The 13,049-nt window shown below is 52.0% G+C and overlaps 1 protein-coding gene across 2 annotated transcripts; it reads left to right on the top strand.

The window, feature by feature from the left end:
- Nucleotides 1-11,545: 11,545 nt before the first annotated feature.
- ZNRD2 (zinc ribbon domain containing 2) lies at nt 11,546-12,797 on the top strand (the record flags this gene model as incomplete). Of its 2 annotated transcripts, XM_082660833.1 has the most annotated exons (4): nt 11,546-11,594; nt 11,691-11,842; nt 11,975-12,059; nt 12,454-12,797. In XM_082660833.1, the coding sequence occupies 4 exons, from the start codon at nt 11,576-11,578 to the stop codon at nt 12,795-12,797; spliced, it is 600 nt and encodes a 199-aa protein (XP_082516959.1). The 2 variants fall into 2 exon arrangements, with proteins under 2 accessions (XP_082516959.1, XP_082516958.1); XM_082660832.1 differs by having other exon boundaries at nt 11,576-11,842.
- Between the last annotated feature and the right edge of the window lie 252 nt (nt 12,798-13,049).

Here is a 13,049-nt window from a genome sequence, read left to right on the forward strand (position 1 = left end):
AGGGAGACTCTTTGGTGGACCCCTGCCCGAATTGCTCAGTGGGCTCAGGCCCTGTTCACATAGACAGGTATTGCAGAGGTAGGATGGGGGCAATCCCATGTCCCCAGGGGGGCTGGGAGGGTGTGTAAGGGCTGCCCACACACTCCCTCGGGGCTCTGGTCCCACACTGAGGCAGGGAGTAGTACTGAGTGCTCACCACTTGCCACGTGTAGGGCTGAGCATTTTCTAGTCATTTTTCCCCCATACTCATCTGAACTTGGCCCTTGGAACACAGCATAAACAGACTAGGGTTAGAGTCCTAATCTCTCTGAGTCTCAGTTTTCTCACCTGTGAAATGGGGATCTATTCACTCAACAGACTAGGAACCTCCCGCGTGCTCCTGCTAACAAGTAGGATGAATCTTTGCCCTGCCGGAGCTTCTGTACTAGAGGAGACAGACATCTGACACATCAATTCATACGTGGCTGAGGCTGGGACAGAGACGACTAAGGAGCTGGGAACAAGAGAGGTGGTGGGACCTGGAGGTCCAGGAAGCCCTTCTGACGAAGGGACTTTTTTTTTTTTTTTTTGCGGTACACGGGCCTCTCACTGTTGTGGCCTTTCCCATTGCGGAGCACAGGCTCCGGACGCGCAGGCTCAGCGGCCATGGCTCACGGGCCCAGCCGCTCCGCGGCATATGGGATCCTCCCGGACCGTGGCACAAACCCGTGTCCCCTGCATCGGCAGGCGGACTCTCAACCACTGCGCCACCAGGGAAGCCTGAAGGGACTTTTGAGCCAGGAGCTGGAGAAGGAGCAGGAGTTAACAGCCAGGCGGTGGGGAGAGCCTGTAGGACGCCCGAGGAGTCGAGGGGCCTGTGTTGAGGAGACAATTTACACAGGGGCATGCGGGGTGAAGGGTAGGAAAGAGATTCATTTCTTCGAGGAGCTGAGAGAAGGCCAGCGGAGCAACGGGGTGGGGAGGTGGAGAGAGGGCATCCGGAGGCGGAGGCCGGAGGCCACGGTGAGGAATCTGAGTTTTATTTTCATTGCCATGGGGCTGTATCAGAGCAAGAGGGGGTGCTGATGCCATCGTCCCAGGAGAGAGGACTCGGCTTGGACGCGGTGGAGATGTGTTTGGGGAGTGGAATCTAGAGACTAGGTAAAGTGGAGGGTGCACAAGAGGCTGGTGGTGTGAATGGCTCCCAGGTGTTTGGCCTGAGCCCCTGGGTGGGTGAGGAAGGCGGCAGAAGAGAGGGAGACCTGGGGGAGAGTGTGGGGCTCTGTTTGCAACCTGCCGAGTTTGAGATGCTTGTGTCATCCACGTGGAGACGTCTCAATCCAGGGGTCTGGAGCTCAAACAGAATGTCTGCCCTGGAGACACAGACTTGGGGTCCTCCGCCTACAGGGGCATTTATGGCCATGGGAAAGGGTGGGCTCGGCTGGGGAGAGAAGAGGGCCCAAGGCGAACCAGGGAGGTCACCACTCCCAGATCAGAAAGAAGAGGCAGCGTCAGAAGTGACTTAGAAGGAGCAGCTGGAGGGAGCAGAGAGAGGAAAACCAGGAGTGTGATGCAGGAAGAGCCCAGAGGAGCGAGTGTCTTGGGAGGAGGGCACGGCCAAGGCTGTCTGATGCTGCTGAGAGTAGGATGGGGGGAAGGCGGCCCTTGTTGGGGGGCTGTTGAGGGGACTGAGCCACCGGGAGCCGTGAGGGCAAGCGGCACACAGTGAGTGCTCCGTGAGTTTACCTACTGTCGGTACCAAACTCCTCAGCTCATCAGGAACCCAGCAGTGGGCACCCTCCCGCGGGTGAGGAACATTAACCTAAGTCTGCAGCCACGGGAGCTGGAGCCGGAAGGGGGGCAGCCCTGGGGAGCGGCGGTCTTTAGCACAATCCGGTGGGACCTGTCCTCGTGCAGCCTGCGGGGAGGGAGCTGCGGAAATAAATATTACCCCCGGTCTCTTCCTGTCCAGCTGGGCCCCCCAGGGGCCGAACCCCAAAGGAAGCCTGCGGGCAGGGGGGGCTGGGGAGGGAACACAGCAGGCAAGGTGAGCCTTGGGGCATGAGGCAGGGCGGACAAGGATGCAGAGTGGATCCGCAGGGCTACTGCGACAGTCCAACGCAGGTAGTGTCCGTGGCCTGTGCACCTTTTCTCTCCGCATCTCCTGTGTCACCACACCCAGCCACCCCATCTTCCTTGAATCGACCAGCATGCCTCCTAGATGTAAGTTCTCCTGCAAGTCCAAGGAGACCATGACCTCTGTGGTCAGTCCAGATCACTTCTGTTGCCTAACGGGTCTCCCCACTGCCATTTCTGCCTGGTCCTGTCCCTCCTCCACCTGGTGCCAGAGTCACCTCTTAAAACCTAATTCCAGGGCTTCCCTGGTGGCGCAGGGGTTAAGAATCCACCTGCCAATACAGGGGACACGGGTTTGATCCCTGGTCCGGGAAGATCCCACATGCCGCAGAGCAACTAAGCCCGTGCGCCACAACTACTGAGCCTGCATGCCTAGAGCCCATGCTCCGCAGCAAGAGAAGCCACTGCAATGAGAAACCCACGCAGCGCAACGAAGGGTAGCCCCCGCTCGCTGCAACTAGAGAAAGCCTGCATGCAGCAACAAAGACCCAATGCAGCCAAAAATAAAAACAAACAAACAACCCCCCTTAATTCCAGGGACTTCTCTGGTGACCCCCCCCCTTAATTCCAGGGACTTCTCTGGTGGGGCAGTGGTTAAGACTCTGCACTCTCAATGCAGGGGGCCTGGGTTCGATCCCTGTTCAGGGAACTAGATTTCACATGCCACAACCAAGGAGCCCACCTGCTGCAACTACGAGCCAGCGCAACCAAATAAATAAATTAATTTTAAAAAAACCAACAAAAACCTAATTCCAACCTTGATCCTTCTTGGCTTAAAAAACCTCCAACAATTAATTTAAAAACAAAACAAAACAACAACAACAAAACCGTCCTGCAGCTTCTGTCTGCTCACCTGGCCCTGCAAGGTCCTCGGTGTGGCCTGATCCTTCATGTCTTGGGGTCCTGCCTCCAGAAGGCATTTCTCTAAAACAGCCATCCCCGGCCCTTTGGGTCACATCCCCGCTTTGTCTCCTGCTGGTCTTCAGCACAGCCTGAAACATTCTTCTTTGTGGGCTTGGTTACTTACGGTGCGTCTCACCGCCCTCTCAGGGAGGTACAACCTTGCCTCCAGAGCCTAGTACAGGGCCTGGCAGGCAGAGGGTGCTGAAGTTGGCTGATTGACTGAATGGACTGAGACCACGGAACTCTGAAAGACGGAACAATTAGACTTGCATCATCTGGTGAGTAAGATGTGGGGATTGAACTTAAGCCGGCCTGATCCAAAACCTACACAGTGCTCCTGGGAGGGAGGAATGAGAGGGGTCCCACAAATTCCTAAAGATAGGAGGGCAATGAGGGGCTTTGCTAGAATGTGGCAAGGAAGAGCCCTGGGACCCCAGCCCCGGGGAATGATCAGACGGCTTAAATGTTAGGAAAGGGTTCCTTTGTGCAGAGGGGTTCTTGAGGCTCAGAGATGGCAAGGGACTTGGCCAAGGTTGCATGGCTGGTTAACGGCAGAGCCAGAACCCAAACCCAGGGCTCCCGATGCCTCCTTAGGGGAACTGGCTGGACGAGGCAGCAGCAGCCTGCGTAAGGGACGTTTCATTTCAGGAGGCAGCATAACATGGTGGTGGTTTTCTGGCATTCGATCTTCCTGCACCAGCTGTGTGCATTGGGGAAATTCTTCATCTCCTCTAGGCCTCCTTTCCTCATTTTTAGACAACGAAGCAAAGAAGCTGACATTCATGAAGCCTTGTTGGATGCTGGGCACATGGCAAGTCCTCAGGATATGTTAGCTCTTTTCATCATTATCTGGGTCTGGGGTCCACAGTGGGCTGTGGGTGGGAGCTGGCTGCCTGTGGGGAGGGGGAGAATAACATTGAAAGAGGGCTGACCATGCGCCAGGCTCTGTGTCACCTCTCTGAGTTCTGAATGTCTTTGGGAAGCTTCTAGACTCTGAAGAAAGAAATGGCTCTAAAGGTTGTAGGTTCTAAAGATGACGGTTGGAAGTTTCAGAAGCCTGGAGGGGACCATTCTGCCCTGAAGCATTTCTCTCCAAAGACACTTTACTGAAAGTGACTGTCACTGAGCCCCTCTGATGTGCCCCTGCTGTGATGAAGGGCACTGAGAGATGGGATTGGAAAACGCAATGAACCAGTCTTCATGCTTGATCAGTCAGAGAGGATCTTCAGCCCTGCCCCTCATCTCCACCTTCCGAACCCAGGAAAAGTCCACTGGTGAGAATCCAGCTCTGGACGTGCGCTGACCAGATGGGGTCACAGCCCTGCCACATCCCAGCAGGGTGACTGTGACTAAACCTCTTAACCTGTCCAGGCTTCAGCTTCTCCATCTGCACATTGGGAGACATAACTCACAGACTTGTCCTGAGGATTAAAGGAGATAATTCAAGCTCTTAGTATAGTGCCCGGCCCCAAGAAAAAATACACCAAAAGTTGAGTATTATTATTTTTTTGTTGCTGTTTCTTTTTTTTTTTTTTTTCGCGGTATGCGGGCCTCTCACTGTCGTGGCCTCTCCCGTTGCGGAGCAACAGGCTCCGGACGCGCAGGCTCAGCGGCCATGGCTCACGGGCACAGCTGCTCCGCGGCATGTGGGATCTTCCCGGACCGGGGCACGAACCCGTGTCCTCTGCATCGGCAGGTGGACTCTCAACCACTGCGCCACCAGGGAAGCCCGAGTATTATTATTTTTGCTACTGTATCATCTAGTCCTTTCTTGTTTCCCAGAAACGTCAGGTCAATTCACATTGCAGTGAAAGACAAGAAGAAAAGTCGACCCCTTCCGGAGGCCTGTTGCCGTGATGATAAAATAATGCCAGTTACGATTTTCAGAGCCTCGGCTACACAGCATAGGCCACTCGTTGTCATGTGAACCTGATTCACCAGATGAGGCAGTCAAGTGGGACCTGTAACTGAGCTGTGTGTGAATATGCTGCCGTGGGGTGTGCTGTTACTCAGGGACAGGCCTAACTACTGCCACATCCACTGTGCCACAGGTAGGGACAGATGTTGGGCTGGCTCACATGAGGGTAGGGAAGGGTCCCACACTTCCCAAACAGCTAGTCTACCCACCGTTACTGGTCTGAATGGGCTTTACCACCAGCACTTCTGAGACCTTCTATGTGCTTGCTCCCTTGTCAAGGACTATGATGGGTCTGAGGTTTTCTGTTTAATTTTTTATATATCTATTTTATTTATTTGGTTGCGCCAGGTCTTAGTTGCAGCAGGCAGGCTCCTTAGTTGTGGCTTGTGGGCTCCTTAGCTGCAGCATGGGAACTCTTAGTTGAGACATGCATGTGGGATCTAGTTCCCCGACCAGCGATCGAACCCGGGCCCCCTGCATTAGGAGTGTGGAGTCTTTTTTTTTTTTTTAATTAATTTATTTTGGCTGCGTTGGATCTTCATTGCTGTGCACAGACTTTCTCAGTTGCGGCAAGCGGGGACTACCCTTCGTTGCGGTGCACTGACTTCTCATTGCAGTGGCTTCTCTTTGTTGCAGAGCACAGGCTCTAGGCACATAAGCTTCAGTAGTTGAGGCATATGGGCTCAGTAGTTGTGGTGCAGGGGCTTAGTTGCTCCTCGGCATGTGGGATCTTCCTGGACCAGGGCTCGAACCTGTATCCCCTGCATTGGCAAGTGGATTCTTAACCACTGCACCACCAGGGAAGTCCCGGGTCTGAGGTTTTACCTTACTTGCAAACACAAGTGAGCCTGCCACAGGTTCATGCATGCTGGCAGAAGACAGGAGATTCCTGGGTCAGAGACAAAGGACCATTATTCATGGCACAGTAAATAGCATGATCATCAGCATATTAACATCAGTCCTCTTGTCCCCAGGTCCCGTGGGGGTGGCACCAATGACCTAGAATAGACTCCTGCACACAGTGGACTGTGGTATGGGAGAGGATGCTAAACTCAAGAACGCAAGTCTTTTCTAATGACTGCCCTTTGCACTGGCGGGAGATTCTGTCTCGATCTTCCATGGCTATTCACTGTACCAATATCCTTGAGAAGAGAGTCCAGGACAAAGGCAGTCAGTTGCCTCGCTTGCAAAATGCGCAGAAACTCAAGAGATCCCTGGAGAATTGTCTTACAGTAATATCCACCCCTCATTTCTACACTATCTTGGCTTTGGGCGAATTTTCCCATGAGTTCACCACTCTGTTGGCAAATCTGATCGACAGAGGCTAGGACCAAATCTGTTCAATTTGTGTCATACAGCATTTAATTAAAGCTACTACCAACAGAACTACAAGCAGCAGGATGAAGCCAACTTGCAGTACTGACCTCAACTATGCCTCCCAGATGAACAAATCCATAGAGCATCATACCTACCTTAGAAAGCCAGGTGGCTCGCTCCTTAGTTCTCTGCATCAACCTTTCCACCTTGGCCCAGAAGGCATTCAGGAGAGCCTCAATTCACTGACCAAGGTTGCTATGGATGGTGGATTTCTCCTGTACTTCTCCTTGCAGACTAGAGTCTGTGCAATCAATATATCTGCTGTACCTGGATTAATGCTTCCAGCCATGAGTAAGAAGGTCCTTTTTCTCTGACCCAGGAGTCTCCTATCTTCTGCCAGCATGCATGAACCTGTGGCAGGCTCATGTGTTAGTTTGCAAGTAGGCTAAAGTCAAGGATAAATTTCAAGTCACTCTGTTTTCTAGAGAGAGACAAGTTAATGTGTGACTTCCACGTCAATCATGCAGTCTCAAGGGTACTAGTGGTGTTTCTGGGAAAAAACATGGCGCCCCCAAGTGGGACTTACATCAGCTAGAGGGGGCCCAGGTTGACAGTGCCTCCCTTCAAGTCCATAGGCCTTAGGGCTTCCAGCCCAATCCAAATAATTAAGTCTAGTCCTTGTTTTTGGAGGGCTTGGCTCAGGGCAGTTAGTCCTGTTTGCCCATGCCACCAGCCAGATGCCATTCAGCTACTCCATGGCATGACTGAGTGGTGATAGCTTCAGGATTGGGCCTGGGATCTGTATCTGGAGGTGATGTTGTTGACAGGTATTTTATGTAGGAGGTACAGGAGCTGGGGCTACCCGCTGCTGCTTCCAATCCCTTGGTAAGGTTAAGCAGAATGGCAATGAAACCCAGGTCAGAACTGTCTAGTGGAGCATGGCAGACTCAGCAGTCAGTTAAATTTAAGTCACTTGAAATAGTTTGGGCGAGTTGGACCAAGATGTTGTCCTCAGTGAAGAAGGCTCCAAGTGGTTTGGAAAGACAAAGACTATAAGTGTCTTTCTTTCCCCCATTTCTCCCAGGGTCTGAGGTGTCCCCTCCCCAAGTGCCAAGGTTGTTATTCTCCCTCCAGTGTCACAAAATCGATGTGTTCTATTCTAGTAGTTAGAACTTCACCTTTTTTCCAATTACCTCCTACTTACACTTTTCATCTGGAAGGGTCAGGTGCAAGAAGGACAAGGACATTTTTATAAAACATACAGGAGCCCACTATGTCCCCCACTCTACGTGTAGGCCACTGTTCGGGGACTCAGAGAGAGAGGTGTGCGTGCCAAGCGCTCCAGGTATTCTCATGATCTAGGACCATGTCAGTCAAATAAGAGAATCCAGGTGGTTGAGAATCCCCTAGGCCCCTTTCTGACTGGGCTGTCTCCCGGAGTTGCACCAATCAGGCTGACCTGGGGTTGCTGTTAAGGGAAAGAGAGAAGCATTATGTCCAGGAATGGGGAACGTGGAACCCTAAATTTTCAAAACTGGTCTATATAAACCCCACCCCTCTCATCTCAATCATTATGAAGGACATGGCCTAGATGAGATGGTCCCATCCTGGGGACAGCCACATTCAGTTATTGAACTGCTGTACTAAGGTGTGTGGACCAGGAGGGAGAGCCAGAAATCTCTTTGAGCTAATTTTTGAGGAGCTATTTCAGTGCTCAATAGTACCACATGCTTGTGGATGACAGGGAGGATAGAAGGATCACCAAATACCTAGACTATCAGCTCATTGTTGAGTGGCCTGAGATGAAAGGTGCACCATTGTTAGACTTCAATTGGTCCAGAAAGCCAAAAACATTACACAGATTCGTCTCAAGAACCACAATGGGGTGACCAAAGTTGGCTGATTGGCCTGAAACAGTACCACTGTAACCTGAAAAAGTGTGAGACACCATCCATAGCCCCAGGAAGGAGTCAAAGGTCCCATGCATTCAATCTCTCAGGAGTGGGCAGGGGCAATGCCACATACACTGTAGCCTCCTCTTCACAGAACAAACAGCTGAACTTTTGACCGGGATCACAAATCTGGCATGGAGTGGTGGCTTCTGCATCAGCAGCATAGAGTCCTTCACTTTGTGCCCACTCCGTGATGGTGGACGTGTTGCCATATCTGGTATCATGATGGGTCCAGGCAGAAATGGAGACAATCTGGGCAGTGCAGGCTCGAACAACAGCTTGATTCATGTCAGTCTCATCAGAGAATGGGCCTTTAGCATGGGCATCTGCATAAGTGATCTAGAGAGTTTGATCAGCCACGATTTGTTTCCACAGTTAGCTGAGAACATTGCCGTCCAAAGCCCTCTATTAGGCGGCAGGGCCCTGACATTATCTATCTCACATTTGGGGACTCCTTGACTCAGCAACCACAGCAACATTGCTTTCCAGCTGGAGCGGCAAGGTTCACACCCTTTGGCTGACCTGGGCTTGAGTTGGTCAGTCTTGCTAATGGTTTGGCAATTTTGTTGATCTTCTAAAGAACTAACTTGTAGGTGAGTTGATTTTCTCTAATCTATTCTAGTCTTCCTTCTGCTTGCTTTGGGTTTAGTTTGCTCTTTTTTCTAGTTTCTTAAGGTGGAAGATTAGGTTACTGAATTGAGACTTTTTTTTTCTTTTAAATATAAGAATATACAACTATAAATTGCCCTCTAAGCACTGCTTTGGCTGTATCTCACAAGTTTTGTTATGCTGTGTTTTCATTAATCTCCAAGCAGCTTCTAATTTCCCATGTGTTTTCTTCTATGACCCATTAGTTATTTAAGAGGGTGTTGTCTAATTTCCACATATTTGTGAATTTCCCAAATTTCCTTCTTTTACTGATTGCTAATTTCATTCCACTGTGATCTGAGAACATACTTTGTATTATTTCAACCCTTTTAAGTGTGTTGAGACTTGCTTTATAGTCTAACATATGGTTAGACCATGTATATTTGAGAAGACCATGTATATTTGAGAAGAATATGACCTGCTGTTGTTGGGTGGAGCGTTCTATAGATGTCTGTCAGGACTTGGGCTTGACTTGCACAGCCGTGACTTTTATTAAAAGGAGACTACCTTGATAGAGGGTATTTCTGTCCCCCTGTCATAATAATGTCTCATTTTTGCCTTGTTTTAATAGAAGGGCTAGGAGAGTTTTCTAGGGCAGTGGAGCTGATCACAAGAATTTATCTAGATTTCTTTGGGGCACCTGTAGCAGTACTGTAAACCTGAAGTAAGACAATAGGAGCCCAAAGAGTAATAAATGCCTCATCTATGGTTTCCTATGGGAGTTTGTCTCAAGGAAATTTCCCGGAAGAGGGACAAAACTCCCTTATAGCAGCGAAGACCCATTAGGGGGGAAAAGCTGAGACCTTTTACTGTCATCTCAGAATAGATATAAGATTCGCATGATAGCCTGTAGAAAGGGCTGAGCTGTAAGATGACCCAGCTGTTGCCATTCTTCCTTACCAAGCATCACATGCCCTGCCCCTCCTCTCCCAAGTGAGCCAGCAAAGTTCTAATGATTCATCTATTTTCTTGTTCATAGCAGTAATGAATTTCCCTCCATTCATGTTTAATATGTGTGTGCATCTCTGTAAATGCTGCCTGAAAGGAGGTGGAAACTTCTGTACTCCCAGGATGAGTCTTTTTTTTTTTCTTTTTTTGGCTGCATTGGGCCTTTGTTGCTGCACGTCAGGATGAGTCATTGGTTGTTACAATGGGGCAGACCTGGACTGTGAGGCGCTACCTTTCCACTCCCAAACCCCACCCAGAAGAGAGTAGTTGTCATGAGGAATAAATGAAAGGGAGTAAATGGGAGGATGAGTGTAAGGATCTTAGTTGGTGTCAGACAGGATAAGCTGCTGAGTGGATATGGGCCATTATGATGACACAGAAGGGTGCATCGAGAAATTCGGTGGGGGGTGGGGCGTGCTGGGAGCTGAAGATAGTAAGGACCAGAAGGGTCTGTGCATATAGGCTAGAGGCCAAGAGTGCCTAGTCATTTTGGCAGAACTGACCTGGTGTCAGGCCCTGAGTCAGGTACACTGCTGCCCAAGAGGCTGCTGGTAGATGGACAGAGTGACGTGGGGCACAGGGCTCTCCAAGGAAGCAGGAGGCAGGAAGAGTCAGAAAATGTAAGTTCCAGGGAGTCTATGTAGGAGGAAGATGGGGCCAGGAGGAGGGTACTCTACCTTCAGGTAAAACTGAAAGCATGTGCTGCCAGTCAGAGAAGGAGATTGCCGATGAGATTACGGGAGTCTAAGTCCTAGCTCCTTCTCAACTGACCTGGTGTACTGCCTTGAGGCACTGCAGGCTGCACATCTGGGGACTGCTGCCTGCTCCACCTGGCTTCTTCAAACCTACTAAAGGAGAGGAGGTGTATGGAAAAAGAACAAAGAGGAAAAAAAAAAAACCCACCAAGGCCAATGGTCAGGGAGCACTAGTAATTTTAACAGCAACGCACTCAAGAAGAGCATAACGGTCACAGGCATGTGTAATAAACCCCTCATCCCCACCCTCCAGCATGTATCAGTTGCGGCTGGAACCGAAACTGCGCATGCCCAGCACAGCGATTTCCACCCCCACCCGCGGTCAGCTGGCTTTTCGAGGGTTCAAACTTCAACAAAACAAAATGTCTTCTTAAGGGCTGACTTTGAATCAGTCCCAGGCCTTTGGGTGGGGAAGATAGGGAGTGGGCAGACTGTAACACCGAACGTGCAGAAGGGGAGGGGTCTTGAAATAAGCTGAAAGGCAGCGAGAACGATCGCCGCCTGGCCTGCCTTGCCAGTTGAAGTGAGAAGGGAAGGACTGAGGCCCGAGGAGGCTCCACGCATGCATAAGGGGCCGTTTGTTATCAAGGGTGTTGTGATGTTGCCACTGCCCCGCCTGCCCCGGGTCCTGCCAGTGCGGAAAGGGAAACTCCAGGGGAGGCGGAGGCCAGCGGAGATTTCTCAAGCCAACAGGTCCCCTCCCTCCGCGGCAGGCAGGAAGAGCGACTCTGAGCAGCCACTTCCGGGCCCTGCGACTTTGAGCTGCATTATCACGGAGACGCCCCTCCTGAGGCCCGGCCAGTCGAAAGTTCTTGTCCACAGGCTCCCACCGAGGGGCGCACCAATGGGACAGGGTCTAGTCTGCGGCAGACACGCCCCACTCTGGGCATCGCGACGTCGGAGCACACAGAGCGTCATTTCCGCCCTCATCCTCGGCCCCACACGGAGGGGGCGGAGCCAAGCGGAAGGCGCGCGGCTTGTGCGTCACTTCCGGTGAGTCTAGCGGCGACAACGGTAACATGGCCCTGAACGGCTCTGGTGAGGACTTGGGCTGCGGGGGCTTGTGGCTGCGGGTTGCGGGCTGCAGCCTGCTTCGGCAAGACCCCCCGGCCCCTTGTGCCTCTCTTCCCCCAGAAGTCGACGACTTTTCCTGGGAGCCCCCGACCGAAGCGGAGACGAAGGTGCTGCAAGCGCGGCGGGAGCGGCAGGATCGCATCTCCCGGCTCATGGGCGACTACCTGCTGCGTGGTTACCGCATGCTGGGCGAGACGTGCGCGGACTGCGGGGTGAGGAGAGACTCGGGACGTGGGATCCAGGATGGGGCCGCGGACCAGGCCACACGGCCCTTGACCAGCGCTCCCCTCTGGACCCCATCGCCCGGCGTCTCACCCCTGCCCCGTGTGCTTTCTGGCCCCTAGACGATCCTCCTCCAAGACAAACAGCGGAAAATCTACTGCGTGGCTTGCCAGGAGCTCGACTCAGACGTGGACAAAGATAATCCGGGTGAGGTGTCGAGTGTGCTTGGTGAAGAAGTGTGGTGAGAGAGGCTCAGGAACAGTAGGTGGGAGGTGACAGTGGTATTTGTGGGTGAGGCGGGGGTGAGTTGCTTTCTCCTTCAGCTCTGGAAAGGACCATTCATTCAGTAAGAGCACCAAGCACCTACCGTGTGCCAGAGATCATGGAGGGTCTAACTTATCAAGCATAGTTCTGATGAGAGAGATGAAGCAAGGGCATAAATAACTCTGATACAAAGAAGAAAATGGATAAATTGCCTTATACTGGGGCAGGGAAAACATCTCAACTAGAGAGAGAGCAGAACAGTAAAGAGTAGGGAAGTGGCTCAGGGCTGAGGTGAGCCAGGTATCCTGACCATTCCACCGGCTTTTTCCTCTTTTAGCTCTGAATGCCCAGGCTGCCCTCTCCCAAGCTCGGGAGCACCAGCTCGCCTCTGCTTCGGAGCCCCCCTTGGGCTCTCGGCCTGCCCCTCAGCCCCCAGTACCCCGTCCAGAGCACTGTGAGGGAGCTGCAGCAGGGCTCAAGGCAGTCCAGGGGCCGCCCCCTCCTGCTGTGCCTCCAAATGCAGATGTCGTGGTCTGCACACAAGAGGCTCTCCTGCAGAAACTGACCTGGGCCTCAGCAGAGCTGGGCTCTAGCACCTCCCTGGAGACTAGCATCCAGCTGTGTAGCCTTATCCGGGCTTGTGCTGAAGCTCTGCGCAGCCTGCAGCAGCTGCAACACTAAAGAACCCCTCCTGAGAAAATCCCTGTAGAAAAACAGCTGTTCCTCTTGTGTGATTTTTTCTTTTCTTGGTTCTGAGTGTGCATGTAAGCCCCAGCTCTGCTCGTCTTTTTCCTACTTTTGGCCTCTCATGCTGTCACAGTCTGGTCTCCTTGATGCCCTGAGAGATGAGTTGGGCTTGTTTCTGCTCAGTTTCCCCACTCAAAGGATGAGGCGGGAGAGGACTATGTGATACTTTTATTCTGATGAGGAGGC

The sequence above is a fragment of the Grampus griseus genome (assembly GCF_964374135.1).
Source record: "Grampus griseus genome assembly, chromosome: 8".
Taxonomy (NCBI): domain Eukaryota; kingdom Metazoa; phylum Chordata; class Mammalia; order Artiodactyla; family Delphinidae; genus Grampus; species Grampus griseus.